At 53.1% G+C, this 24,902-nt stretch overlaps 2 protein-coding genes across 5 annotated transcripts in view; one reads left to right on the top strand and one right to left on the bottom strand.

Moving 5' to 3' along the window:
• The window catches only part of TNIP1 (TNFAIP3 interacting protein 1), a 48,181-nt gene extending 38,441 nt beyond the window's left edge, over nt 1–9,740 (top strand). For all 4 annotated transcript variants that reach the window (XM_029052049.2, XM_029052048.1, XM_029052052.2 and 1 more), the window contains 10 exons: nt 602–691; nt 949–1,014; nt 2,474–2,605; nt 4,842–4,970; nt 5,558–5,686; nt 6,027–6,152; nt 6,698–6,763; nt 7,030–7,239; nt 8,176–8,269; nt 8,963–9,740. In XM_029052049.2, coding sequence (XP_028907882.1) covers nt 602–691; nt 949–1,014; nt 2,474–2,605; nt 4,842–4,970; nt 5,558–5,686; nt 6,027–6,152; nt 6,698–6,763; nt 7,030–7,239; nt 8,176–8,269; nt 8,963–9,006 — 1,086 coding nt within the window. In that variant the 3' untranslated portion in view covers nt 9,007–9,740. The remainder of the gene's footprint in view (nt 1–601; nt 692–948; nt 1,015–2,473; nt 2,606–4,841; nt 4,971–5,557; nt 5,687–6,026; nt 6,153–6,697; nt 6,764–7,029; nt 7,240–8,175; nt 8,270–8,962) is intronic.
• A 1,898-nt stretch (nt 9,741–11,638) lies between these two features.
• GPX3 (glutathione peroxidase 3) lies at nt 11,639–23,805 on the bottom strand. Its single transcript, XM_029052053.2, has 6 exons — nt 23,704–23,805; nt 20,492–20,651; nt 17,163–17,316; nt 14,383–14,500; nt 13,438–13,537; nt 11,639–12,779 (listed from the first exon to the last, which is right to left on the bottom strand). The coding sequence occupies exons 2-6, from the start codon at nt 20,576–20,578 to the stop codon at nt 12,543–12,545; spliced, it is 696 nt and encodes a 231-aa protein (XP_028907886.1). The 5' UTR covers nt 20,579–20,651; nt 23,704–23,805; the 3' UTR covers nt 11,639–12,542.
• Between the last annotated feature and the right edge of the window lie 1,097 nt (nt 23,806–24,902).

The following is a 24,902-nucleotide window of genomic DNA, read 5'->3' on the forward strand; positions in this document are numbered from 1 at the left end:
AAGCAAATGTATAGAAATGGTATAGGACTTAGGAGATGGTGATGGCTAGGAAGGAGTACGGCAGCACTGATTAGTATGAGCAGAGTCAATTAGAATCTTTGCGACGATTCTGGAGAACAATTCACCCTTATGGAGTACTGTGTGGGTGGACAGACACACTCTCTTTCTCTCTCTCTCTCTCTAATCCCCCCCCACCCCCAACACCCACCCACCCACCCAAATTCCCTGATTCTCCATGTTTGGACAAGACCAAAGCCCTTTTGTCTTTCCCCCAAGATGGATGAGGCCAGAGGTGTGAGGCTGCTCTGTCCCCTACTCTGGGAAAGCGCAAAGGCTTCTGAGCTTTCTGACTCCTACTTGGCCGAGCCTCAGCCCCCAGTTTTTATTGCCATTGGGCCAGTTGCAAGGCCAGAGCCCTGTTCTGGCCAACCCAGACTCCAGATTCCAAGCTCCAACACTTCCCGTGGACTAACGGGGATTTCCTGTGCTCCATAGGGTGAGGTATCTCTGGTCTTTCACAGCCCCCAAACCAGGCTCTGCCCACTCCTCTCCTCCCCTCAGCCACAGGTGTAGCTCCCTCCCCCTCTTGGTCCCTCTTCAGGCGGGAACATCAGTGGGCAGACTTACCGAGGCAGGAGCCATGGTGGCGACAGAGAAGAAGGTGAAGATCCTGGAGCACCAATGGAACGAGGTAAGCCACGCTGAGGAACTGCTGCTCATTCAGTGATTCTTCCCCTCCTCCCTACCCCTCCTTCATCCTACCCAACCCCTTTCAAGGACCTCCACTGCCTGGAATTGGCTCAGACCGGGCCTCACTTGGGAACCCACAGCTAGGACCAACGCTCGCCCCTGGGCGTCTGGGACAGTCAGATAGACGGGGGCCTTTCTTCACCACTGTGGGGAGGGGGTGCTGGACAATCGGATCTAACTTCCGGCTTCTCCTTTCAGCTGCTGGAGGTGAACAAGCAGTGGGACCAACATTTTCGTTCCATGAAGCAGCAGTACGAGCAAAAGGTAGCCCAACCCCGTCACTAGCTAGGGTCACTGGCTTTCATTGAATAGGTTGGGGACCTGGAAGGAGACTAAATATGTCCTACCTCAGTCTGAATGGTCTGGAGAGACATTGAGTGAAGAGTTGAAGGGGAGAGGAAACTCCAAATGCAGTTCCCTTGTTCCTCTGCCCCTGGCTTGGGTGGAAGAGGGAAGAGGAAGTGGGATGAGGGAGAGAATCCCCTTGGAGATCCCTGTATCGTGGCCACTGGGCTACAAGGAGGTGAATGGTCCCCCCCCATCCTGGAGTCCCCAAGGAATTGACTCCTTCTGTTCATGGTTTTAAGCCACCCAAGGAGCTTATCATCAATCAGTGGAGTTTGATACCATGTTCAGAGCACTGTACTAAGCACAGTACACTAGAGAAGATAGAAATAGTCCCTGCCCTCAAGGAGCTTGTGGTCTAGTAGGGGAAGCAGATATTAAATTACAGGTAGGGGAAGCAACAGAGTATAAGGATATGGTTTAAGTGCTGCAGGGGTGTGGTGGGTATCGAAATGCCTGAAAGGTGCAGACCCAAGTCACAGAGGGGAGGGTGAATAAGGTGGGGAAATAAAAGACTGGAAAGGCTTCCCGGAGGCGATATAATTTTAGTAGGTCTTTGAAGATAGGGAGAGTAGTGGTCTGTTGGTTATGATGTGAGAGGGAGTTCTAGGCCTAGAGAGGCAGCACAATCAGGTCTCAGTTATTTGCACTGGAAGAAGAGTGCAATTATATGGCTAATTCCAACCAAAGGATAAAACAAAGTGAAGGAAGCATTTGAGGCCCCCACGAAGCAGCAGGGAAAGCAGTCCTAGGATCTGTCTAGAGGGGGCAGAAGGAGATGATAGTAATAATAATTGTAATTATCGTACTAGAATTGGTTAAGCTCTTACAATGTGCTGAGCACTGTACTAAGTGCCTGGGATAGATGTGAGATAACCAGATTGGGCAAAGTTCCTGTTCCATATGTACCTCCCAAACTAAAGGGGAGGGAGAACAGGTCTTTTCCCCTCATTTTGCAGATGAGGAAACTGAGGCCCAGAAGTGAAGTGACTCACTCAGGGACACCCAGGTGTCAAGTGGCACAGGAGACTGGAGCTTGGACAGGTCACCTGTAGAGTGCAGATGATAGAGCAGTGGGGGCTGGAGGGAGGGTAGGATCCACAGCTAGAGGGGTTTTATTCTGTACTTCAGTGACTATGCTCCCTCTTACTGACACTGTTCTCCCTCCACTGCTCTGCTGGATTCACCCTCTGAACTGCTATGTAGAGCAAATCATAGCCGAAGAGTTGTACTCTTGGGACTCAAAGTGCCCCCTTTTTTCCAGCTCTGTGTAAAACACGCATCAGACAGCTAGGGTAGGTGCCCCAGCCAACAGCAAAGCTCCCCATGTCCCAGTGCCTCTCATGGGCCACCCTCCCATCAGTCCTTCCCCCCACAGATCACCCAGCTGCGGCAGAAGCTTGCGGATTCCCAGAAGCTGGTGACGGAGCTGGAGGCGGAGCGGGAGCAGAAGCAGCGTGACTTCGATCGCAAGCTTCTCCTGGCCAAGTCTAAGATTGACATGGAGGAGGCAAGTCTCGAACCTTGGCGGTTTTCTCTCCGCAGCCAAGCAGTCCGTAGCCCAGAAGCGTTCTCTCCTCGGCCGTGACGTCCTCACTTTGCCAACATGCTTTCCCCAGGCCCATCCATGGCCTCCTCAGAGCCAGGCAGGAGAGAGAATGAGAGTCAAAATGGTTCCACAGGGCAGAGATGCAGAAGCGTCCGTGTCAGACCTGGCACCTTGTAAGCGCTGGCATCGTAAATTGGTCATTGGCAGACAGACTGATTCCAAAGAAGTCTCAGTCTGTGTGAGACTGTACCACCGCTCCCTGCCCTTTCCCTCTGATGTGGACACTCCCGGTCGTAGGGCCGAGAGCTGGTAGGGGCTCCCCTATGGGCAACCGGTTCAGTACCAGTAGTCTTCCTTTCTCCTTTTAAAATCTCCAAAAGGGACAATGCCAGTCTTCTGGGTTATCCTGTCCCGGCAGTGATCGATCATCTTTGAACATGGAAAGTTCTTATTTTTGGCAAGCTGATCGCTCTCCTGCTGTCACTTCATTTCTGCATCCCTGCTGCTGCCTAGTTTTTCCAGGAGATTAGTTATTCATTCTCTTCACTTTGTGCCAGGGAGTAGATTCTGTGTCAGTTGTAGGTTTTTTGTTTTGTCTGTTTGTTTTATGGTATTTAAGTGCTTACTGTGTGCCAGGCACCATACTAAACTCTGGGATAGACACAACATAATCAGATTGGACACAGTTCGTATTCCACATGGGGCTCACAGTCTTCATCCCCATTTTACAGATGAGGTAACTGAGGCACAGAGAAGTGAAGTGACTTGCCCAAGGTTACACAGCAGATAAGTGGTAAAGCTGGAATTAGAATCCAGGTCCTCTGACTCCCAGGCCCATGCTCTTTGCATTAGGCCATGCTGCTCTTCTCTTTTAGTCACTAATTAGGGCTTTGGGGTGATTCATGAATCCCACCTGAGCAACGTAGACTTGCGAATCTCAACAATTGGATCTCACCAATGGAATTAGTAGCTTGGCTTGATGCAGTGAAGACAGCTAAATGGGTTATTCGGGAGCCCCAGATGAATTTCGGGTGTCATGAACAATAGATTTAGATGTCCTTACTAATAATAATCATCATATTAAATGCTTACTATATGCCAAAGCACCACTAAGCTCTGGGGTAGATACAGGATAATCAGACTGGACACTAATCAAATTAACTGGATAATTGAGGGCCCCAGACTCTTAGGAAGATGAAAAGGCATAGAAACTCAATAACCAATTCTACATCCGCTTGGTCCTCTGACCTTAGTGGAGTTGGCTCCCGTTGTGCAGACCTGGGGTCAGGGGCAAGCTGGCCACATTTCTCTGTGGAGCTCCCTTGGGGGTATAAACTTTCATCAATCTTCCCTCTCACCTCTCTCTTTTTGGAGAATAGAGTAGGGCTGATCTCTACTGAAGGGCTTTTTCTTCTTCTTCTCTCCCCTTACTTTCCCCACTTCCCCTTCTCTCTTTCTCTCTCTTCATCTGTCTCCACTTTCCAAACACTGCTGGGGCATCTCTTCTCTAGGAGCCAGCTTGGTTTGTCTGCTGCTCCTAGATCATTTGAACTTTCCTGCTGAGCAAATAGACCATGAACCAATTAAAGATCTCCCCTAGAAACTTTGAATTCCCTTCCCTTCCCATGCTATTATTTTAAATGCCAGTCTGGCCATCCAGTTTTTATGCCTTCAATAGCCGTCATGCCATGACATTTATGGGGTGGCCACTGGTGCCTTTTGGGTGCTCTCTGCAAGCAGAATACCCTCCTCCGTTCCAATTGTTAGGATTAGGGCTCCCCACCTGAACTCTGGGGAGAAGGTGTCTGGTAGGCCTATGGCATTACTCTCAAACTCCTACTTTATCCTGTCCTTGGGCAGGATTGGCAGTTGGACCAGAGAGAGCAGGGATCAGGGAAGAAGAAGGCCTGGAATGTGCCCTCTCCCAGGGTGATAGGCAGTGTGGGGCAGGGCATGGCCCTGGGCAAGCATTCTGGGTTGATGCTTCTTCCCCTGGGGTATCTCCTGGCAGCCTGCTGAGGAGGGCAGAGGGTCCTGGGACCAGAGATGGGACGAGCCCTGTTGCCGTGTGGGTCTGCACCCCGTGTCACCCACGCCAGTTCTTGACTCTTCTGCAAGGATCGGGGAGGAGAAGGATTGGGGAGACCCACAGATGCAGAAAGCCCCCAATTCAGCTCCTGCATTTTGCCCCCTCTAGGCCGACAAAGAGCGACTGTCGACGGAAGTGAAGGATCTGAGGCAGAAGACCAAGTACTTGCAGGAGCAGCTGGCCCCCATCACCTGGCAGCGGGAGTACCAGGAAAAGGAGATTCAGCGCCTCAACAAGGTGGGTAGCCTCGTGAGGTTAGCCCGCAGCCCCCCCGACTCTCCAGCCTGTTGGTCTTCTCAGCTTCCTTTCTATCTCTCATCCCCACCCAGCCCCCCTGCTCTCCCACCTCTCAGTCCCCTCAGCCACTTTCTGCCCCTCTCACCTTTGCCCAGCCCCACAGCTAAGCACCAGAACAGCGAATCCCAGCAGCCAGCAGTGACCTGGGTCCACATTGCCCCTGCTGGGACCCACTCTGCTTTCCTGCCGGGGTTGGCTTTAACCACTTGGCCAGCCTGTAGCGGGGGAAAATAAATGATCTCTCTCTCTCCATCTCTCTGTCTCTCCTCATTACCTCTGTCCGTCTCTCTTCTCTCCAGAACTCTCTCTGTATCTGTCTCTCTCTCTTCTCTTTCTTTCTCTCATTCCTTCTGTCTCTTTATTCTCTCTTTTCCCAAGGTCTCTCTCTCTCCTTTCCTTCTCTGTGCCAAGCTTAGGACATGGAGGCTGAGTTCACTGATGAGCCAGTCAGGGTCCCTGGGGTGGGGCCGATTAGGGGCAGTTGCCGAGGAGCCTCATGGTTCTCTCGGTGTCTCTCTGACGTGCAGGCCCTGGAGGAGGCTTTGAACGTCCAGTCCGCGGCGTCCTCACCCACTGCCTTTGGGGGTCCTGAGGGGCTCAATGGGTTGCTGAGGAAGCAGGAGCTGCTCACCCAGAACGAGCTGCTGAAACAGCAGGTGAGATGGGACAGTGCTTAGCACAGTGCTCGCCGCCAAGTAAGTGCCCACTACCTACCATTGATTGACCGACAGAGAGGGAGAAAAAAGAGAAGAAAAAAGGCAGGAGATGGCCCTGGGATTGGGACAGGGAACAAATTACTGAACTGGACCCCAACTACTCTTCACGTCCCAACTGGAAACCAGAAGATTCTCCTTCCAGGCCCTTCTCCTCTTCGCAGTCCGGCTCATAGACGGAGAATTACGGAGAATGACAGACGTGCAATTATGACACCTCAAGCTTTCAGAAAGGTTCTGTTCCAGTCAGCTTTGCCCCTCCTGCCCTCTCCCCATGCTCCAGGTGAAGATTTTTGAAGAAGACTTCCAGAGGGAGCGGAGTGACAGGGAGCGGATGAACGAGGAGAAGGAAGAGCTGAAGCAGCAGCTGGAGAGGCTTCAGGCTCAGGTCTCCCTGTCTAATGCCCAGGTGAGGATAGGGGCAGGGGGCTGGCTCTCTATCCGGGGGCTTAAGCACAGAGCCTGAGATTGGTCTCGGCTAGGTATGGGGGTGATGAGAGAAGGGGGAAACGGTGTAGCTTTCCTGAGTCTCCCAGAAGATTGTAGACACAGGACAGGAGGGGAGAAGCTGAGGCCCAGCTCGACAGAGTTCACAAGTGGGGCGCTGAGTGTGGGCTGTTGGGTAACCAGCTATAGTGGGTGTGGTTGGTGAAGCTCCCAATGTCCTCTGTGTTTCCTTGGGCACCACTCCTAGGGCCTGAGGCTCTTCTGAATCTGTAATCTCATGACTCTGCCACCTTCCCACACAGAGCTGGTCTTTGACCTGCAGAACACCTCGCTGTGACCCCAGGCTGTGCCCCGACCCTGGCTGGGACTTGTGCCCTGCTGCGGCAGGACTCGGGGTGGGTGCCCGGGGTCCGTGTGACCTGCGGGACACCCACTTGGGAATCCGCTTACTTACTTACTTGGGGGGATGCTCCTTCTGTTCTGACCCTGCTTGCCTGCCTCTTTCAGCTGAAAGCTTTCAAAGATGAGGAGAAGGCTAAGGAAAACCTGAAGCAGCAGAAGCGGAAGGTTAAGGTAACAACTGGACTCCAGCTCCACACAGCCTGGGGCAGAGGTCAGGCACAGGCAGATCTATAAGAAGATGGTCTCGGCGGAGGACCCAGCCAATCGGAACCGGCCCTGCGGGCCAGGGTGGTGGGCTGGGGTCGGGGGAGCGGTGCACAGCTGGCCAGAGAGAACTGGGAGCGGGGCTCCTGGGGTGGGTCCCCCAGGGGTCCGTGGTGAGCTGGGTTGTTTCCCGCTCGGCCGTGAGACGGTGTCCTGGCCTCCCCACCTTTCAGGCCTCTGGAGAGCGCTATCTTGCGGAGCCCCTCCCGGAACCGGTAGAGCACATCTGCGGTGCCTATCCGTACCCCTATCAAGCTGTGCCCCCTCCTTTGCACCACCACCACCACCACGGCTTTGAGGACTGGCTGCAGGTGCGATACTCATCTCCACCTATGGCAGCGGACCACGTGCCCCCGCACCCCAACTCCCGGCTCTTCCACCTTGTAAGTGCCCTCCCGCGGGGTCAGGATGGGTGGGAGGGAAGAGGGTCCGAGATCCCAGGCAAACCCCGCCGAGCCCTTCCGTGTCGTGGCGCCCCAGCCCCCTCTGTTTCTTGGACCACAAAGCTTCCTGTGGAGGTTTCTCAGGTCAGAGGGACCAGGGAGATCTTGCGAGAAGGAAGAGCGGGACGAGGGCTGGAGTTGGTTTCTCCCCTATTGATGACATCCTCAGGCCTCCCCAGCTCCTTTCTGGCATAAGAGCCTGGGCCTAGGAGTCAGAGGACTTGGTTTCTGATCCCGTCTCTGTCACTTATCTGCTGTGTGACCTTGGGCAGTCACTTTTCTTCTATGCTTCGGTTTCCTCGTTGGTAAAAATGGGGATTAAATACACATTGCCCTCTTAGACTGGGAGCCCTGTGTGGTACAGGGTCTGTGTCCGTCCTGATTTTCTTGTACTACCCCAGAGCTTAGTTTAATGCTTTGAAGGTAGTAAGCACTTAACAGATGGTTCCATGAGTAAATGTGGGGATAAGGCCAGAGCGAGTCGGAAGACTGGCCCTAAGTCTCAGACCCAGTGTGTTTAGCAAATGGTAGCTCAGGGCACCTCATTCTATGCATCCTGAATTTTCTGGATGAAAAAAGAAAACTGGGATACAGGACATGGGTATCTTGCTGGATTCAGGGTGCTGAGCTTTCTCTCTGTTTCTGGGGCAGCCATGTCCTGGGCCATTTCCTTCTCTGACCGGCACTAGCTCCTCACGGCCGTGCCTCTGCCTGGAGTGGGGTGTGAGCTGAGGGAAGGAGGGGGAGAGGTGCAGGGCGGGAACACGGCTGTATCTGCATTTCCTGTGGTGTGTGTGGTTGGGGTGGGGGTCGGAGGGGGAGCATCTCTAGCCAGTCCCGCCCATTCACCTCCCACCATTCACTGTTGTGTTGCAGCCAGAATATGCTTGGCGCCCACCTTGTGGGGTGATGCGGAACCAGGGATCCCCAGTGGTGGACGCTGCTGCCGTCCCCCTGCCTCCGGAACCCGGTAAGGACCAGTCCTCCCGCCTCAGCCCCCAACTCAGGAGCCCAGTTTGGTTCTGCCCCTGTAGTCTTCCCTGGGAGCCCTGTGTGCGAGAAGCTGCTGGAGAGGGCCAGAAGGTGAAACCAGAGTTTCCCTGTTCTCTGGCCTGGAGGTAAGAAGGGGAGGGCTGCCGTGACACTTGCTTTCTCTCAGACCCGGTTTCGCCACAAGCAAGGGCTTGTGGGCCAGGCGGAGCCTCCGTCACCACCTCGGAGGGCCGGACTTGGGAAAGGCCCATGGGAGAACTCTGCCAGAGAGGGAGGATGGAGGGAGTATTGCCACAGCAGTCGTAGCCTTCCCAGTTCGATAGGTCCATGTGTACCAGGGGTGGTTCAGACGGAGGCTCTAGTCCTGGCTTCAATCTGTTTAGAAGTCAGTGAATATAGGCCTTATTTTGGACCTATATCATCTACCTACCTTTAAATTGAGACTCTCAATTGGTTCCCCCAACTATGCTTTTGATGGTCTTAGAGTTGAGTCGAATTGTTGGTACTATGACCTAGTGCCCGAGCCCTGAAAGACTTCACAAGGAAGTAGAAGGGCTTGGACCGCGACTGCATCGCAGGCATCGAATGAGGGTGCTATACAGCCTTTAGGAAGAAAATAGCTGCCCCTGCCCTCCCTGAGGAACGTGGGGTGCGTTTGTTTGTGTTTTAGAACCAGCAGATCATGGAGTACCGAAAAACCAGAGGCCGATTTAACCGGAAGCCGACCCAACTTCAGGCGAGAAGCTGGAGGTCCAGGAGCGCTGGGGCCGGAGGCGGTGTGTCCCTGCCCCCGTCCCTCCACCCCCGCAGACATAGCGTGTGCTCTGCTAACGTGCTGCCAGGTGTGAGACCTGCGGCCGGGTCTCCCCCGACTCGGGTCTGGGGGCCGAGCCACAGAGAGGGGGCCTCTGACCTGATACTCCTCGCTTCCTCTGCTGAAATTCTTGGATGGATCAGTGCCTTGAGGGGCTACGCTGACTCACTCGTCCCTCTCCCACTCCCCTCCCAGAGGCTTCCCGTAAAGGTGGCTCCACCCTCCCTCCTTTCAGTTTATTCTTTTGTGGTCAATCTTCGCTTCTAGCCAAGAGCCGCCCGTCCCCTCGTTTTCCAGGAGGTGCCGAGGGGCGAGCCAGCTGGCTGCCGGGAGAAGAGTCGGATGGCAGGAGAGGGCACTGCGTGGACTCGGGCCAACTACAGCGGGTGTGTGCTGGCACTGTCCAGCCCTACCCTGGCCCTGCCAGCCTGCCCCAGTGTTTGCCCCGAGCCCTTTGCCAGAACCTCAGGAAGCGAGGAAAGGGGCTCCCGGGAGAAGAGGGAGAAGGAGGAGGGAACAGAACACTCCCAGGGGAGCTCTGAGTGGAGGAGATGGCCAGCACGGACCAGGGGCCGGGTAAGACGTGGGTTGCCCGCATGGGTCTTTCACATAAAAACAAGTTGAAGATGACCGATATGTGCCTGCTTTGGTTTGTATGTCCTCAGAGGGCGCCGGCCAGTCGCTTCCCTTGGCATGATGGAGTTACTCTTCCGTGACCCATCTCGACCACCCTTATCACTCAACCTGGCACTGACTGCGGTCCCCCACTCTACCCGGACAACCTTGGATCAGACCCCCAGCACGCTCCTGGGCCCAACCCCGAATCCCTTTTGGCCACTGAGGCAGGCCTGACCGGTCAAGCCACGGGCTGAATTGACAACCCCTCCCCCTCAACTAGGCACAGGTGGCAGCCGAGGCTAGTGTGCTGTTCCCTCTGCACCCATCCCTCCTGCCTCCCTGCCCCTGACCAATCAGGATAGGGTGTAATGTGTAAGAAGAAATGTTTCCTCTGTCCTCTGGGTGGGGGCTCACACCTTCACCTTGGCCACCACTGGGCATCAGATTCTCACCCCTCTCCCCCAACTCCCTTTCCTGGTTGCTCTTGCTTCCGTCCTACCCTGAGGAATCGCCACATTTTCTACTGGAAAAATCCATCAGGTCGGGTAAGGAAAAAACCAGTAGAGCCTAGCTCTAATAGGGGAGTGGAGCAGAATCTGATCGGTCTTAGAGCCAGAAGTGGGGAAGAGAAAGATCGAGCTTGCAGTCCTGAGGCTTGAGTTCTGACACCTTTTTAAAACGCTCTCCTTGCTGTATATACCATTTGTCCTCCCACCATCCTTTAGTGACAGGGAGGGGCAGGTACTAGTATTCCCATTTTACGGATGAGGAAACTGACCCACAGGGAGATTGACTTGCCCAAAGTCACACAAAGCAGGCCATGATGGAATTGGGACCAGAATCCAGGTCTTCAACTTCAGCAGACCCATGCCCTTTCCACCGAATCACACACAGTGTGACACTACGATGGGGTTGGTGGGCCAAGAGGTAATTTTCTAAACCGGTTCAGCTGTCGATTTGGAGTAACTGAGATCGCAGCTCTCCGTGAGGGCATTTCTCTACTCCCATGAGTGGAGTAATGGAAATCTGACTGTTTAGGGCCCAGGCCCAGGATTATCATGACTTTGGGAACCTTTGCCGTGGTGTTTGCCCATCTGCAACCCCTGTCCAGTCCAAGTGTCTGAATCCCAGCTGCACCGCCCACTGTCCTCCTTCCCCTCTCTGCCCCACACCCTGTAACACAACTCCATTTTCCCTCAGAAGTCTCAGTGAAGGCATGAAGCCAACTTCTCTCCATATGGCCCGTACCCTCCTTCAGTCATTCCTGCTTGGATCCTTGGGCAGCAAGAGGGGGTGACCCATGAGGGCAGTGTGCCCACCCCAGCCCTTCTTAAACAGGGGGCTCACTTCTGGTTGCACCATTTCCTCCTTTGGGAGAAACTCCTCCTTTCTTCCCCCGCCAGCTGGCCCAGGGCCAATGAGGAAGGGAAACCTCAGCCTTCTCCTCCAGCCCCCAGCTGCCTCCCCACGCCTCCCTCCAGTAGCTGCAATCTTCTCCCCTCCCAGGTGGCTGGCCGACCACGGCTAGCTGCTTCTCTACCCAGGCTATCACAGCCTAGATAAGTGGCAGGTGGGAGCCGGAATTAAGGCCACTGCACATGGCAAGTCTTGATTTCCCTCAACCCGCCCCACCCTTCCTCGGTCCAGAGACTTGTGGGGCTAAACTTCCCATGTGGTTGCACCCAGTCCCCCACTCCCCAACCTAGATCTTGAGACTTGAGTGAGGAGGGGTGGGGCTAATTAAGCACCCCCCACCAAGTGCACCTAGCCCATGCATCCTGCCAAGCTCAAATCATCAGCGCCAGAGGGGGGTGTCACAGCAGCAGCAAGCAGATAGGAGTGGGCCTAGGGAGCACCGCAGCTGCCTCCAACCCACCTCCAGCCGGTGTGGGAAAGGGCAGACAGGATCATTTGCCCAGGTAATGCAGAGAGATCTTTATTTTGGGCCTGGATGGGGACAAAGCTACGAGCAAGCAACTGGCAAGAGAGGAGAGGGGTGTGTCTCTAGGTGGGTGGGGGGGGCGACATCCCTGCTCGGACCAGGGGCACGGCCTGAATGCACTAAAGGGTCATGCCACCGCCGAGCAGGTTCGGGCGGGGTCCATCCAGGAGGGGCTTTCAGACCCCGCTGTCATGATGATGCCACCTCCCCATTCTGGGACACACTCCCTGCTCTCATGCCCAGCTTCTGCCCTGAGGGTCAGGATATCCAGAGTGCGGGGAGGAGCAAAGAGGGAGGATGGTTCAGCAGAGAAGAGAGCGCCAGCCTTGAGGTCCCACACTCACACACACACCCACCCCAGCCTCTGGTGGGGAAAGAGAATGATGGGTGGGCCCAGGATCAGCTCTGTCCGAAGTGCCATTGCTGGGGTCCACCAGCTTCACATTAAGGAAGGGTTTGGGCATTCTGGGGGAAGAAGGGGGCTTGAATTTGGAACCTAAGGATCACCTCTGGTCCAGGTTGGAGGGTGGTAGGGAAGAGCAAGAGAGATGCCCACGGACTAGGGCTTCTGCTGATACAGGTCAATGCGAGCTCTAAACAGAAATGGGATTGAGGGAATGGGGAGTCTGAGAGGAGATCATGAGAAAAACTGGGACTGGACCAGATTGGGAAAAGGAGCATGGACTTGGGAGCTGAAGCAGGCGGGCGGGTGGTGTCTTCACAGACATTCCGGTGGGCTAACAATGTCTGCACACACACCCCCTCCCCTGTCCACAGCCATGTTGCAGAGTGGATTATTGAGGGGCAGGATGAGGGGAGGGGAAGGAAGGGATAATTTGGCTTGGAGCTCTCTCCCCTGGCTGGAGTCCCTCGCATCTACTTCTTCCATCGTCCTTCCTCCTCCACCTGCTCGTTGTTTAATTTCCTGAGATATCTCACAATGTCCGCCTTGACCGTGCTCACGGTGGCCCGGTGGTACCAACGCATGACAGGGACCCCATCCGGCCCCACCAGGAACTTCTCAAAGTTCCATCGGATGTCATGGGTCTTCATGGGAGACCAGAAGAGGCGAGAGGGGTCACCCAGGAGCTCAGCTGGAGGAGGACAGGAATTCTGCAGGGAGAGAAAACCAAAGTAACCGAAGTGTGACTTTCTAGCCCAGGGGTGAAGGTGGCTTTCAGGAACAGGGCCCTTCCGAGGTTGCTGACTGGTCTGTCAAAGCCCCCTCGCCCCCAGAGCACCAGGGCATGGTTGCAGTGCCCAGAGTGCCTTTGTCCAGCTATGCAGCATCTCCCACCCCTCTTCCATCTCCTCACATCGCTGGGCTCCGTTTCCTCTGGGCCGAGGAGTAGCCGAGTGCTCTCTCGCCTCGAGCCCAGAACCGGAAGGCAATCACAAGTTGACCTAGCTATAAGAAAAGGTTGAGTGGTGTGCTGGGATGGTGAGAGAGGGAGGGAATGATGTCAGCACCTCACACCCCCTGTGCCCATTCTTGGCACCATGGCCTGACCTTATCCCCGGCCCCTGCTGGCTGCCATCTCTGCTCACCAGCAGTGGCAACCTGAGGCCCTGGGCAGTGGACCTGGCATCTTAGTGGTCTGCTGACCCCTAACTAAAGTCCATGCAGAGTGACAGAGTTCAGTGGCCTGAAAGTTGGGGTAAGGGCAGAAAGTACAGGAAATGTCTGCATGAGCCTCTCCCTGACCAGTGCAGGTCCCACCTCCTGCTGATACAGGAAGCGGGGTGGGGAAGGGGCAGGGAGGACACCCACCTTCAGGAACGTGAAAACCTTCTGTTCTTTGTCACCATTCACATCCCCTTTCTCAAAGAGCAGGAAATTCGGGACAAAGCCCCCTCCAGGCCGGACATGTCTGCGAGTGAGCAAGATTAATTCATTAGATCGCATTTACTGAGCGCTTACTGTTCGCAAAGCACTATACTAAGCACTTGGAAGGGTACACTGTAACAATGAGGTTTGAAGAGAGAAGAAAGCACAAGTGAGGGTAAAGGAGGAGAAAGGGAACCAAAGGCACCTGCAGTAACGGGGGTTGGACCACAGCTATGGCCTCACAGCTGTCACCTTAGTTACCACCATCATTTTAATTATGTTGCTAATGCATGATCTGATTAAGGATAAAAGCTATATAGGCTTCTCCTTGAATGTACAAGTAACTGGCATTTGCTGCTTGGGGAGGAGAATCCTGCAAACCCTCTATTTACCCTTTGCCAAGCCCATCAGGGAGATTTCAGAGTCTCGGATCTGTCCCGTTCTCCCACCCAATCGTCAGAAAGGGATCCTCTAATCTCATCTTCTCCCCTACCCTCAAGAGGACACCGGTCCCATTTCCCTCCTCTGTTCAGAGAGAGGCACCTTCATACAGGCCAAGAGCTTCTGAGCAGGTGGTGACTTAAAGCCTCCCGATTTTACCTTCTCTTTTCCACCCCAATATTCTGCAGCCTTTCCCAGGACAGGGGAGTCAGTCTAGACTACTTCTTGGCCACCCCAGATCTCCACTGGCCCAGAGATCCTCCTCCCGGCAAACAGGCAGATTCCCCCATGCTGGCTTGGTGACACCATGGATTGCTACTGGGGTAGGGTCCTAGGGGAGTGGAGCTAGGGAGCCTCAGAGATGCCCGTACCCCCATCAATGTCTGGACACCCTCTAGGGGTTCCACCGACAACCCCCCAGTTCATGGGCCCAGGACCTCTACTTACTTCAGGCCTGGGAGGATCTCGGAGTTATCCCCAGGTTCCTGTTTGCCAAATTGGTTGCAGGGAAAGCCCAGGATGACAAGTCCATAAGCCTTCAGTTCTTCTTGTAGTGCATTCAGTTCTGTGCGGGGCAAAAGGTTGGTGGTCCAGCCAGAGTCGTGGGGGACTCCAGCCCTGCCGTTGCCTCTGTTTCCCAATCCACCCCAAAGCCATCTTCCTGCCCTGCGGTTCTGCAAAGTGTTCCGAGACAAGACTCTCGACACACACATACGTGTTCTGTTCCTTCATACTGTCTAGTCGAAGAAATAAATAGCTGTCCTTTTTCATCCTTTTCCACTAACCCTGTCCGCAGATTTGGTACTCGGGTTGCTCTTCTATCAATCCCTCAGTGATGTTTGAGGGCTTACTGTACTTCTCAGATTACCGTCCTGCTGACTCCTTCCTCCTCAGAGCAGCCCTAAAAGTTCTCAAATCCTTCTCCCTTCTGCTAGACAGAGGGGATACACTCCGAGTCAGGAGAAGAGTGGTGGGAAACATGGCAACGAGAAGTCTTTCCTCATCCCGAACACTGACCAAAAGTCTTCATTTGTTCCTGCTCTCCTCTTCTGGGGAGAGGAGAGCAGGGAAGGGAGAAGAGTGGATTTCAGGCCCTCTGAGAGTTCTCCGGGAGGAACCGAGGGAGGCTATGGAGACTTTTCTGGAAACTGAGGTGGTAGTAGTTGAGCTCTATTCAAAGGCAGGGGATAGAGTGGGTGGCCCCTCATAGTCCCCTGTGGTTCCATGGCACTTGGCTGGGAAACAGCAAAGCAGAAAACTGAATTCAATATAAGCCTGCAATCTCCCATCGAGGGTCTGAATTTAGCAACATTTCTCTCCAACTTGCATTTTGTGCCAACCCAATATTACTTTGATAGGGATCTCTGACTTCTCTGGGGGCATTCTTTGCTAATTAACATCTCCCATTTGAGACCAGTAAACTCATTTTTACCAAATCTCAGGGATTCCTCATTTGTGCCAAACAAAACTAACATTTTCAGATTAAGAAGACCGACAGACACATACATTAAAAAAATCCAACGTTTCTTTTTGGCTCATTAGGCTAGAAGCTAACCAAATTATATTCCAGTTTCTGGGACCTCCCCTCTCTCCCAGATTGCTAGAGAGAACAAGTCTTTTCCATTTTCCCGGAGGATAAAGAAAGAGGAAGTCAATTTAACTTGTAACCAAAAAATAATTTCCTGGCTAAAGATGGATGATGATAATAATAATGATAGCATTTGTTAAGGGCATATTCTGTGCCAAGCACTATTCTGAGCACTGGGGTACATACAAGCTTATCGGTTTGGACATAGTCCCTGCCCAATATGGGTCTCAGTCTAGGTAGGAGGAAGTATGATTTAATTCCCATTTTACAGATGATGAAACAGACACAAATTAAGTGTTTTGCCCAAGACCAAGGTCACACAGCAGGTAAAGCCATGTCAATGGGTGTGTGTGTGTATGTGTGTGTTTGTGTGTGTGTGTGTGTGTGTGTTGGGGGGTGGGAGGGTGGGGCACAGTTCTCCCAGGGTGCTATCTGATGGGGGGGAGGAGGGAGTGAAATTAAATCCAGGGGAGGGAGGGAGGGAACGAGGGGGGCGCTGAAGGAGGCACATTCATTCCCTCTCCGTTCTCACCCTTGTGGAAACTCTGCCAGCCTCGTTACCAAAGTCCTTACTCAGCTCTGCCGCTGCCCTACCCTCTTAAGGTTTCCTCCTCCAACTCTAATTTCAATGTCTGCGACGCCCCAACCAGCAACCAGATTCTAATACTCTCTCCCAGCACTCACTTTTCTTGGCAAGGAGTTGCCTGACTCTTTTTCTAAGCTCCCTAACCTCCTCCAGGTCCATACCCACTCCCTTCCCACCCTCTTCCTTCCCCATTTGGTCTTCCTTTGGTCACGCTCTCTCCCAGACTTCTCAGCACAGGGAGCTTGAGGCTTCCTCTACTTCCCTCCAGTCCTCCCACCCCGGCCCCTACGTGGATGGGGAAGGAGAGAGGGGCATCCATACGAAGGGCAGCAGTTCCAAGAGAGCCAGTCTTACCTCACTTCAGCCTCATGAGCCTTGTACAAGCCCAAGCCCCTCTCTGAAGGGGTCTCCCTGCCTCCCTTCCTAGGTGGGAAGGTAGCCATGCACGTGGATCCTGGTGCTCGGTGAATAGTTTAGGCCAGGTGAGGAGAAAAGATGGCTGAGTGCAAGCATTTGCCCATTTACGGGCCACCTCCTGGGTAGGATGGTCTGTTCTGGGGTGGCTAGTCAAGACTGGGGACAGAGGAGAAACCAAGGGAGGTGGTCCTACCCTTAGCCTTTGCTTTACAGTGGTGGCCTCCGCTAGGGTTCACCCAAGGCAACATCCAGAAAGCAGTTAGAAAACCAGACGCCCCTGAAACTTGCTTATCAGACTCATGCCACTGATTCTCGGTTGGTCTTTACGTTGAAATGGTTGATATTCCTGTGTTGTTCTGAAGGGTGGCATTGCATCCCTAGCCGTTCTCACCTTTCTCCACTCTGCTGCCCTTCCCTCAGAGTGGAAGGGAACATGGCAGCCACGAGAAGTCTCTTTTGGCTCCCAGACTGGAGAACACCGATCTAAAGTCTTTCATTTTCCAGACTCCCCTTTGGGGTGGGAAGAGGGGAGCAGGGTAAGGAGAAGAGTAGGTTTCAGGGGTCCCTGAGAGTGCCAAGGAGGTTCCCAGAGCAGCTAGGGAAAGGACAGTGGGTGGATGGGAGGGGGAGTCTTACCTAGGTACTGCAAGGTCAACCCTCAGTAGGTGGCTACGTTGACAAAGAGGATTGGTTTCCCCATGTACTGCTTGAAAGGGATGTACTCTTCTCCATTGATGGTCAGTGCCCCGTACTCGTAGACCGTGCCGCTCACCCCACTGTAGCAGTCCGTCTGGAATACAACACATCACTGTCGGTCCCAGCTTCAGCTCCCTGTAAGAACTGCCTGGAACGCTAGTGGATGGGTACTGCTCTGTAGAAAGTACAGAAGCCCGGCCCCTCCCTGCCCTTCCAGGAACAGGGCCACCCGACACTCGCAAAAGCAGATGGACAAGCCCTTGTTTTCAAGCTCCTTTTCATTTCTTGATCAAGTCTCCACTCCCACTCCCTGTCCCATTAAGTCTTCTCCCAATTTCCATTTGATAATAGCCTGTGACGTCTGGGCCTGTAAGGGAAGTGGGACAATGAAATCTTTCCTCCCTTTTCTATGTTCTCTGTGCTTTGCTTTTCTTCACCATCTTCCTCCATTTTTTCCCCCGTGCTCCCCATTAGGCCAGATTCCCCTGGCAAGTTGTGGAACCTCCTATCACCAGGGTCTTTGAAAGGAGAATAAATTCTTACCTGCTCTGTCTGGAGGCAGGGGACTGGACTAGAAGACCTCTTGGTCCCATCCAAACCTGTGGTTCTATACTTTTGGGGGTTTTTTGGGTTTTTTTTTAAAGGTATTTGTTAAGCGCTTACTACTTGCCAAATTACTCAGGTTGGACACAGTTCTTATCTCTGTCTCACAGAGGGTTCACAGTCCCCACAGGAGGGAATCGGATTTAATCCCCATTTACAGATGAGGAAGCTGAGGCCCAGAGAAGTGAAGTGACTTGCCCAAGGTCACACAGCCGACAAGTGGCAGAGTCGGAATTAGAACCTGGATCCTCTGACTCCCAGGCCTGCGCTCTTTCCACTAGACCATGCTGTTTATCCCTCACCAGACCCCACTGTCTTCTCTTCCCTGCACTCTTGATATGGGTGGAGTCAGACCCCAGAACCCTTCAGCTTCATCATGCTGGGGAGGCAAATTCTCTAAGTCTTGGCCATCCTGCCTGCCCGCCCAGGTGCTGAAGACATCATCGCCTAGCTGCAGAGGTTTCCTCTTCCTCCCATCTTGGACCTCCCAGCAGGCTTCCTGCCTGGATTCATCCTGGCCACTGAGCAGAGATCCTCAGGATGGATGTTCAGGCACTGACCAGGGATGGATTCTGGTCCCGGGATAGAGGCCCTTTGCAAGTCAGAAATCTCTGGGGCCCCTACTGATCTCATTCCAACTCTGACACCCACAAATAGTACTTTTTGAATGCAAATCAACAAAAATAACTGCAGGCCCAAGGCCACATTGAGCTTTCTATGTCTGACTCAGACAGAAGGCCACCTCTGCCTGATCTCTGTCTTCTGTTACACTCCATCTCACATCAGAATCCCAGGGTCCCAGAAAGAAGCAACCACAAACAGCAGGCGAACAGAGTTTACGTAGGCTGGTGGGAGGGGGATTTCAAAGCATCTTGGGAAACGAAGGATCGAGAATGAAATCCTTAGGATTTCATATTTCATAGAATATTACTCTGTCATATTTATAAGTCCTTAATAAACAAGATCATTCTTCCAGGTTCGAGGGGTGACCTCATGGGGACGTACTCCTGGCTCAGAATAAATCCCTGCTCTTATTTTTTAAGCCCCTGGTCCAACCCGCTGTATTAGACCGTAGGTTTTGCCCGCTATCCATACCCTTGACTCAGTTGAATGCCACTCCAACTTCCTCACTCACCTGGATCATGTGCTAATGCCGGAACCTCTCTCCATCCCGGCTCGGGGGCCGGGGGTGGTGGAGGGGGTCTTTGGAGGGGTAGAGAACGTATGCTTTGCTCCAAATCCTTCTGGGCAGGAAGAAGGCAAGAGGAAACCTCTTTCAACCCACTAATGTCCAGGGGCTGGACTCATTCCAGGGTGAGAATGCTGACTGCTACTGGCAGAGGGAGTCAGATAAGAGTGCCCCATCCTAACAGGGGCTGATAAGGAACTAGACCAGGGTCTGATAAGGGAACTGGACCGAGGGCAGTGGAGTGATCTGCAATCTCCAGTTCGAATCATTTTTTAGGGTTTGCTTTTCCTACCATCTCGGTCGAGTGATGGGAAGAGGGAGGTTGGGGACAGGTGAGGGTTAAGCAACCCATTTCCTGCCCTCCCTGAAGACAGAAAGTATGGCTAGTCCTTAACCAAAGGGCCTTGGTGAACTTGCTGACGGATAGCCCTCACCCCCATCCCTATTCTCTATCCTGCTCCCTCACCCCTGTCCCTATTCTCTATCTTGCTCATTATTTCGGCTTCTTATCTGTCTCCCTGATCTTGGTTCATGATCTAGCCTGCTTAGTATCTCCGGGAGGGCCAAGATCACCACCCAGGCAGACCAGGGCCCCCAGATAGGTAGCCACGAGCCCCATCTCAGCTCCTCCAGGATCCCACCATCACCCAGGCGGAGTGGCCCTCGCCCACAGCCTTCCTAGAGCCTGAGAACGCCTGTCTGGACCTGTGAGTCTGCAGACGTGGCTTTGCCGTTACTCTGGCGGGGTCGAGCCAGCACAGCGTACTAACAAACTATGGGAGGGGAGGATTGGGGGAGAGGAGAAGCCCCTTCCCCTCCTCCTCCTCCTCCTCCCTGAGTTGTTTACCAGCCTGCCGCCTGGGGCCAGGGACAGCTCCGAGGTCTGATTGGGATTTGGGGGAACCAGAAGATGGAGGAGCAAAACGCGACTCTTGTGCCCTAGCAGGGAAGAGCCTCACAGCCCCCACCTGTTTGCTTCTTGACTAAAATCCGGCTTGGGGGTTGGGGAGAGCACACTCGAGCGGACAAAGACACACAAACGGACCCACGCAGACAAGTTTTGTGTCACTGTCGCCCATTCCTGCTCCTATCTAATCTCCCGGCTGGCTGGGTTTGCCTCCTCCCACCCTCTACACACACACACACACACACACACACACACATCCCCCATTCCGGGTCACTCTCATCTGGCTCTTGGACCCAATGCCTGATAACCGAGGTGTTCGTTAAGCGCTCGGTCCGTGCCAGGCACTGGGCTAAGCGCTGGGGTAGCTTCGAGATATTCCATCTGCGGTTCCTCCCCTCGGCTAGAGACACACCCCACCACATCCCCCATTCGGGGGTCACCCGGCTCTCGCCACCGCTGTGTAATAATCATCACCATCGAGGTGGTCGTTAGGCGCTCACTCGGTGCCAGACCCTGGGCTGAGCGCTGGGGAGGGCGGACCCAAGACGCGTCCTCGGCGGGTTCTCTTACCTTCTCCCTGTCCTGTCCCTGATTTGGCTGGATGAGGCCAGCCAGGACGAGGGGGAGGATCCAGGAGGGTCGGAGCGGGCCCGCCATGGTCTCCGAGAGGGCAGAGGGCAGGGGGCCCCTGCCCTCTCCTTCCCTTCTGGCTCCTAGGACGCTCTGCCACCTTCAACCAGCGCAGCAAGGAAAAATAAGAGGTTGGGTCAGAGTGGGCCAGCCAATCACCAGGCGGTTGGGATTTCGGGCTATTAACCCTTAGGCTCCCGGGAAGACAGGCCCCCACCCCCCCCACCCACCCATTACCACCCCCTGGCCCAAGTGACCGGAGCGGGGCCAGGCAGAAATGGGAGAGCAGTCAGACTTTCTCATTCATTCATTCTTCATTCAGTAGGATTTATCGAGCGCTTCCTATGTGCAGAGCACTGGACTAAGCGCTTGGAATGGACCATTCGGCTACAGAGACCCTCCCTGCCCACTGACGGGCTCACAGTCTAATCGGGGGAGACAGACGGACAAAAACGAGACAACTTCATCGCGATCAATAGCATCAAGGGGATGGACACCTCGTTACCAAAAGAAATAGGGTCATAAAAATAGATCCAAACGAGCGCAGTGCTGAGGGGAGGGGAAGGGAGAGGGGGAGGAGCGGAGGGAAAGGAGGGAAAGGAGGCTTAGCTTCTCCCCTCCCGGTTCCTGGGCTCCGACTGACCGGAATAGTACCATAGGTAGCAAGGGCTTACTGTGTGCCAAGCACTGTACTCAGCGCCGGGAAAAGAACCGGATTGGGGCTTGGGCCTCCAGGGGCTCTCAGACTAAGAATAAAAGGGAGGTGGGGGCGACGGAGAGTGGAGATGAACCCGTAAAGGGGGGGAAAAATCCCAAAAAGATAAGAACACAAAATCAACATGAAAGATAAGGAGGGGGATAAATGTAAACATTAAAAAAAAAAAGGAGCGGAATTCTGTGCCTGGAAGAGTGGCAAGTCCGGCTTTTGGCCACTCGGAGTCACAGTGGCAGCCACAGTAACGGCCCCGGCCAGGGTCTTCCCAACGAAATTAGAATAGAACAGAATTTCCCCCGAAATTCTACACGAGGCGGTAAGTCTCAACTGCAGCAGAGAGGATCGAAGTTAGTCAAAAGAAGAATCGACTGCCTTTAGAGACGGTCCTTAAATTCGTTCGGTAGTATTTATTGAGCGCTTACTATGTGCAGAGCACTGTACTGAGCGCTCGGAACGGACAGTTCGGCAACAGATAGAGACAATCCCTGCCCAGCGACGGGCTCACAGTCTAAATCATAGGGTCTCGGTGCTGGGGATGCCCGATGGTGAGCCCCGAGAGAGTCAGGGGCCGTGTCTAATTCCTACCTGGGTATTCTTTCCCAAAGTTTAGTACAGTGCTCTGCACACCGATTGTGAGCTCCTCCAGGGATGTGGTCTGTGACAAATTCCCACCTGAATATTCTTCCCCTGCACTTGGACCAGCGTTCTGCACACAGTAGCAGCTGAATAAATACTATTCCTACTATTGCCATAGTAAGCCCTTAATCAATCAATCAATGGCATTTCTTTAATAATAATATTGGTATTTGTTAAGCGCTTAATACGTGCAGAACACTGTTCTAAGCGCCGGGGTAGATACAGGGTAATCGGGTTGTCCCACGTGAGGCTCACAGTCTTCATCCCCATTTTACAGATGAGGTAACTGAGGCACCGAGAAGTGAAGTGGCTTGCCCAGAGTCACACAGCTGACAGGTGGCGGACCTGGGTTTAGAACCCGTGACCTCTGAATCCTAAACCCTTGCTCTTTCCACTGAGCCACGCTGCTTCTCATGCTACATAGCGTGTACTATGTGCAGAATACTGTACTAAGCGCCCATTGGGAGAGAACCCCAGAATCAATGGACATGCTCACTGCTCATAATGAGCTTAAATAATAATAATGCTAAAAAATAATAATGGCACTTAGTAAGCTCTTACTATATGTCAGGCACTGTACTAAGCACTGGAGTAATCGGATTGAACACAGTCCCACGTGGGGTTCATAGTCTTAATGCCCATATTACAGATGGGGAAACTGAGGCAAAGAGAAGTCAAGTGACTTGCCCAATGCTACACAGCAGACAGTCCCTCTAGACTGCAAGCTAGCTGTGGGCAGGGAGTGTGTCTGTTATATTGCACCCTCCCAAGCACATAGTAAGCATTCAGTAAATAGGACTGATTGATTGAAGCGGCGGAGCAGGGATCGAAACCCAGGTTCTCTGACCCCTTAAGGCTCATGTTCACAGTGCTTCTCAGAATAATAACAATAATGCTATTACTTCTACCCAAACTGACTTGAAGGGGTGGTGGGGGGGGCACTCCATTGTCCTTTGACAGCTCAGCCTTTGGGCTGGGCATCCCAGCAAGGTTGGAGAGAATAGAAAAAGGGTGTGGGTTAGATTAGGTGTGGTCTGCCTAGGGTAGAGAGTTGGATTCTTTGACCTTTCAAGGATCCCAAATTCCATGTTACTGAATATTTGCATTCCCAGTTTCTCTTATCTTGTTTGTGGGGCAGTGAATCCTTATCTGGTAGCCCTTTTGTTTGCCTTCTGGGCTCTGGGGGAGAGAATAGTCCTCAAATGCTCTAATGAACTCAGTAACCAGAAGAAAATACTGAATTGCGGGAAGAGAAGGAAATCAAGAAACAAGGAGAAGTCTCAGTGGTCTGAAGAAGACTTGAGCCCAGGAAGATGGATGAGGTGAGATTATTCTTAAGGTAGGAGCTTCAGAGGAGAAGGTTCTCACATGGGGTGAGAGAGCAGAGAGAAGACAGGTGAGGCTCGACTGGGCCTGCGGCTCTCCCTGCCCCTTTCGCAGGAGCAGAAAAGCATCTCGTGTCCCATGTCACCATAGACATGCCCACCCCACCTCTCTCTCATTATCTCTCTCTCCAGTAATAATGATCATGGTACTTGTTAAGCGCCATATGTCAAGCGTCGTTCTAAGTGCTGGGGTAGATACAAGTTCATCGGGTTGGACACAGTCCCTGTTCCACATGGAGCTCACACTCTTGATCCCCATTTTACAGATGAGGAATTGAGGCCCAGAGAAGTGAAGTGATGTTCCCAAGGTCACCCAGCAGACATGTGGAAGAGCTGCGATTGGAAGCCAGGTCCTTCTGACTTCCAGGCCCTTGCTCTAACCACTAAGCCACACCCCTCCCTCTTGGTATGCTTACCCTCTCCTCAGGCCAAAGGATTTGCAGGTCTTGGGCTTGAGTTGCAGGGAAATCAGCAGATTGTAGGGGCTGGGGAGAGGAGAGACAGGAGGCTCAGCTGTCCTCCCCCTAGCCTGAAACTCCCTCCCCGTCCAGATCCACCAGACCACCGCTCTCTCCACTTTCAAAGCATTATTAAGGTCGCATCTCCTCCAAGAGGCCTTCCCCGATTAAGCCCTCTTTTCCCCGGCTCTCTCTCTCTTCTGCGTCACTTAAGCATGTGGAACTGTACCCTTTGGACATTTGATCCGATTTGATCCAACATTTGATCCAATCCCTGCCCACAACGGACGCACGGCCTAGAGCGGGGCAGACAGACAACGATACAAGTAAACAGGCATCTGTATAAATAAATAGAATTATAGATATATACGTAAGTGTTGTGGGGCGGGGAGATCTTTCTGAAGCCAAGGAGCATAAGGGCAGCACTGGGGGGAGAGTTTTCAGTTAGCGTTTGGGTACACAAGGGAGTCCAGAAGGGGCAGGGGTTTGCCCTGAAGGGAGAACGGAAGGGTGTATCAGTTGGCTAAACTCAACCTGGCAGGAGGTTGGTGAACCAAACTGCCATCGAATGACTACAGTAACTCCACTGCTCCATCCTGTCAACATTGTATAATAGTAGAGGGTAGGGGGGGATTCAGTGCCAACGTCCAGGGGACCCCCACACTAAACTGGCCAGCACAAGCCTCCAGGGAGCCGAAGCCCACCGCAGGGTCCTGACCTTCAAGGAACCTTCATGAAGTCATTGATCACCCCTATCTGGTGGTTCCAGTTACAAACCAGTTCTAATATCACTGTAAGGCTAGTGAACAGCCCCTCAGAGTGGTGCCATAAAGATGCAGAGATAGAAGCCTGGGGGATGAAACACAGGCTGACCTTCAGGGAAAGTCATCCTTAAAAAAACCCCATAACAATACAGTGCAATATGTTGAATTTTCTTCCCAAGAAACTCACTCCTATCTTGTGGGCAAATCACTTTAACTTCTCTGTGCTTCAGTTTCCTCATCTGTAAAATGAGAATCCCATTGAAATGAGAATGCATTTGGATTTGCCCTCTTCATTCTACCCCTCTTTCAATCACACAATCCTTATGTACATATCCATAATTTACTTATTTTTATTGCTGCCTGTCTCCTCCTATAGTTTGTAAGCTCATTGCA

The sequence above is a fragment of the Ornithorhynchus anatinus genome, chromosome X1, assembly GCF_004115215.2.
Source record: "Ornithorhynchus anatinus isolate Pmale09 chromosome X1, mOrnAna1.pri.v4, whole genome shotgun sequence".
Taxonomy (NCBI): domain Eukaryota; kingdom Metazoa; phylum Chordata; class Mammalia; order Monotremata; family Ornithorhynchidae; genus Ornithorhynchus; species Ornithorhynchus anatinus.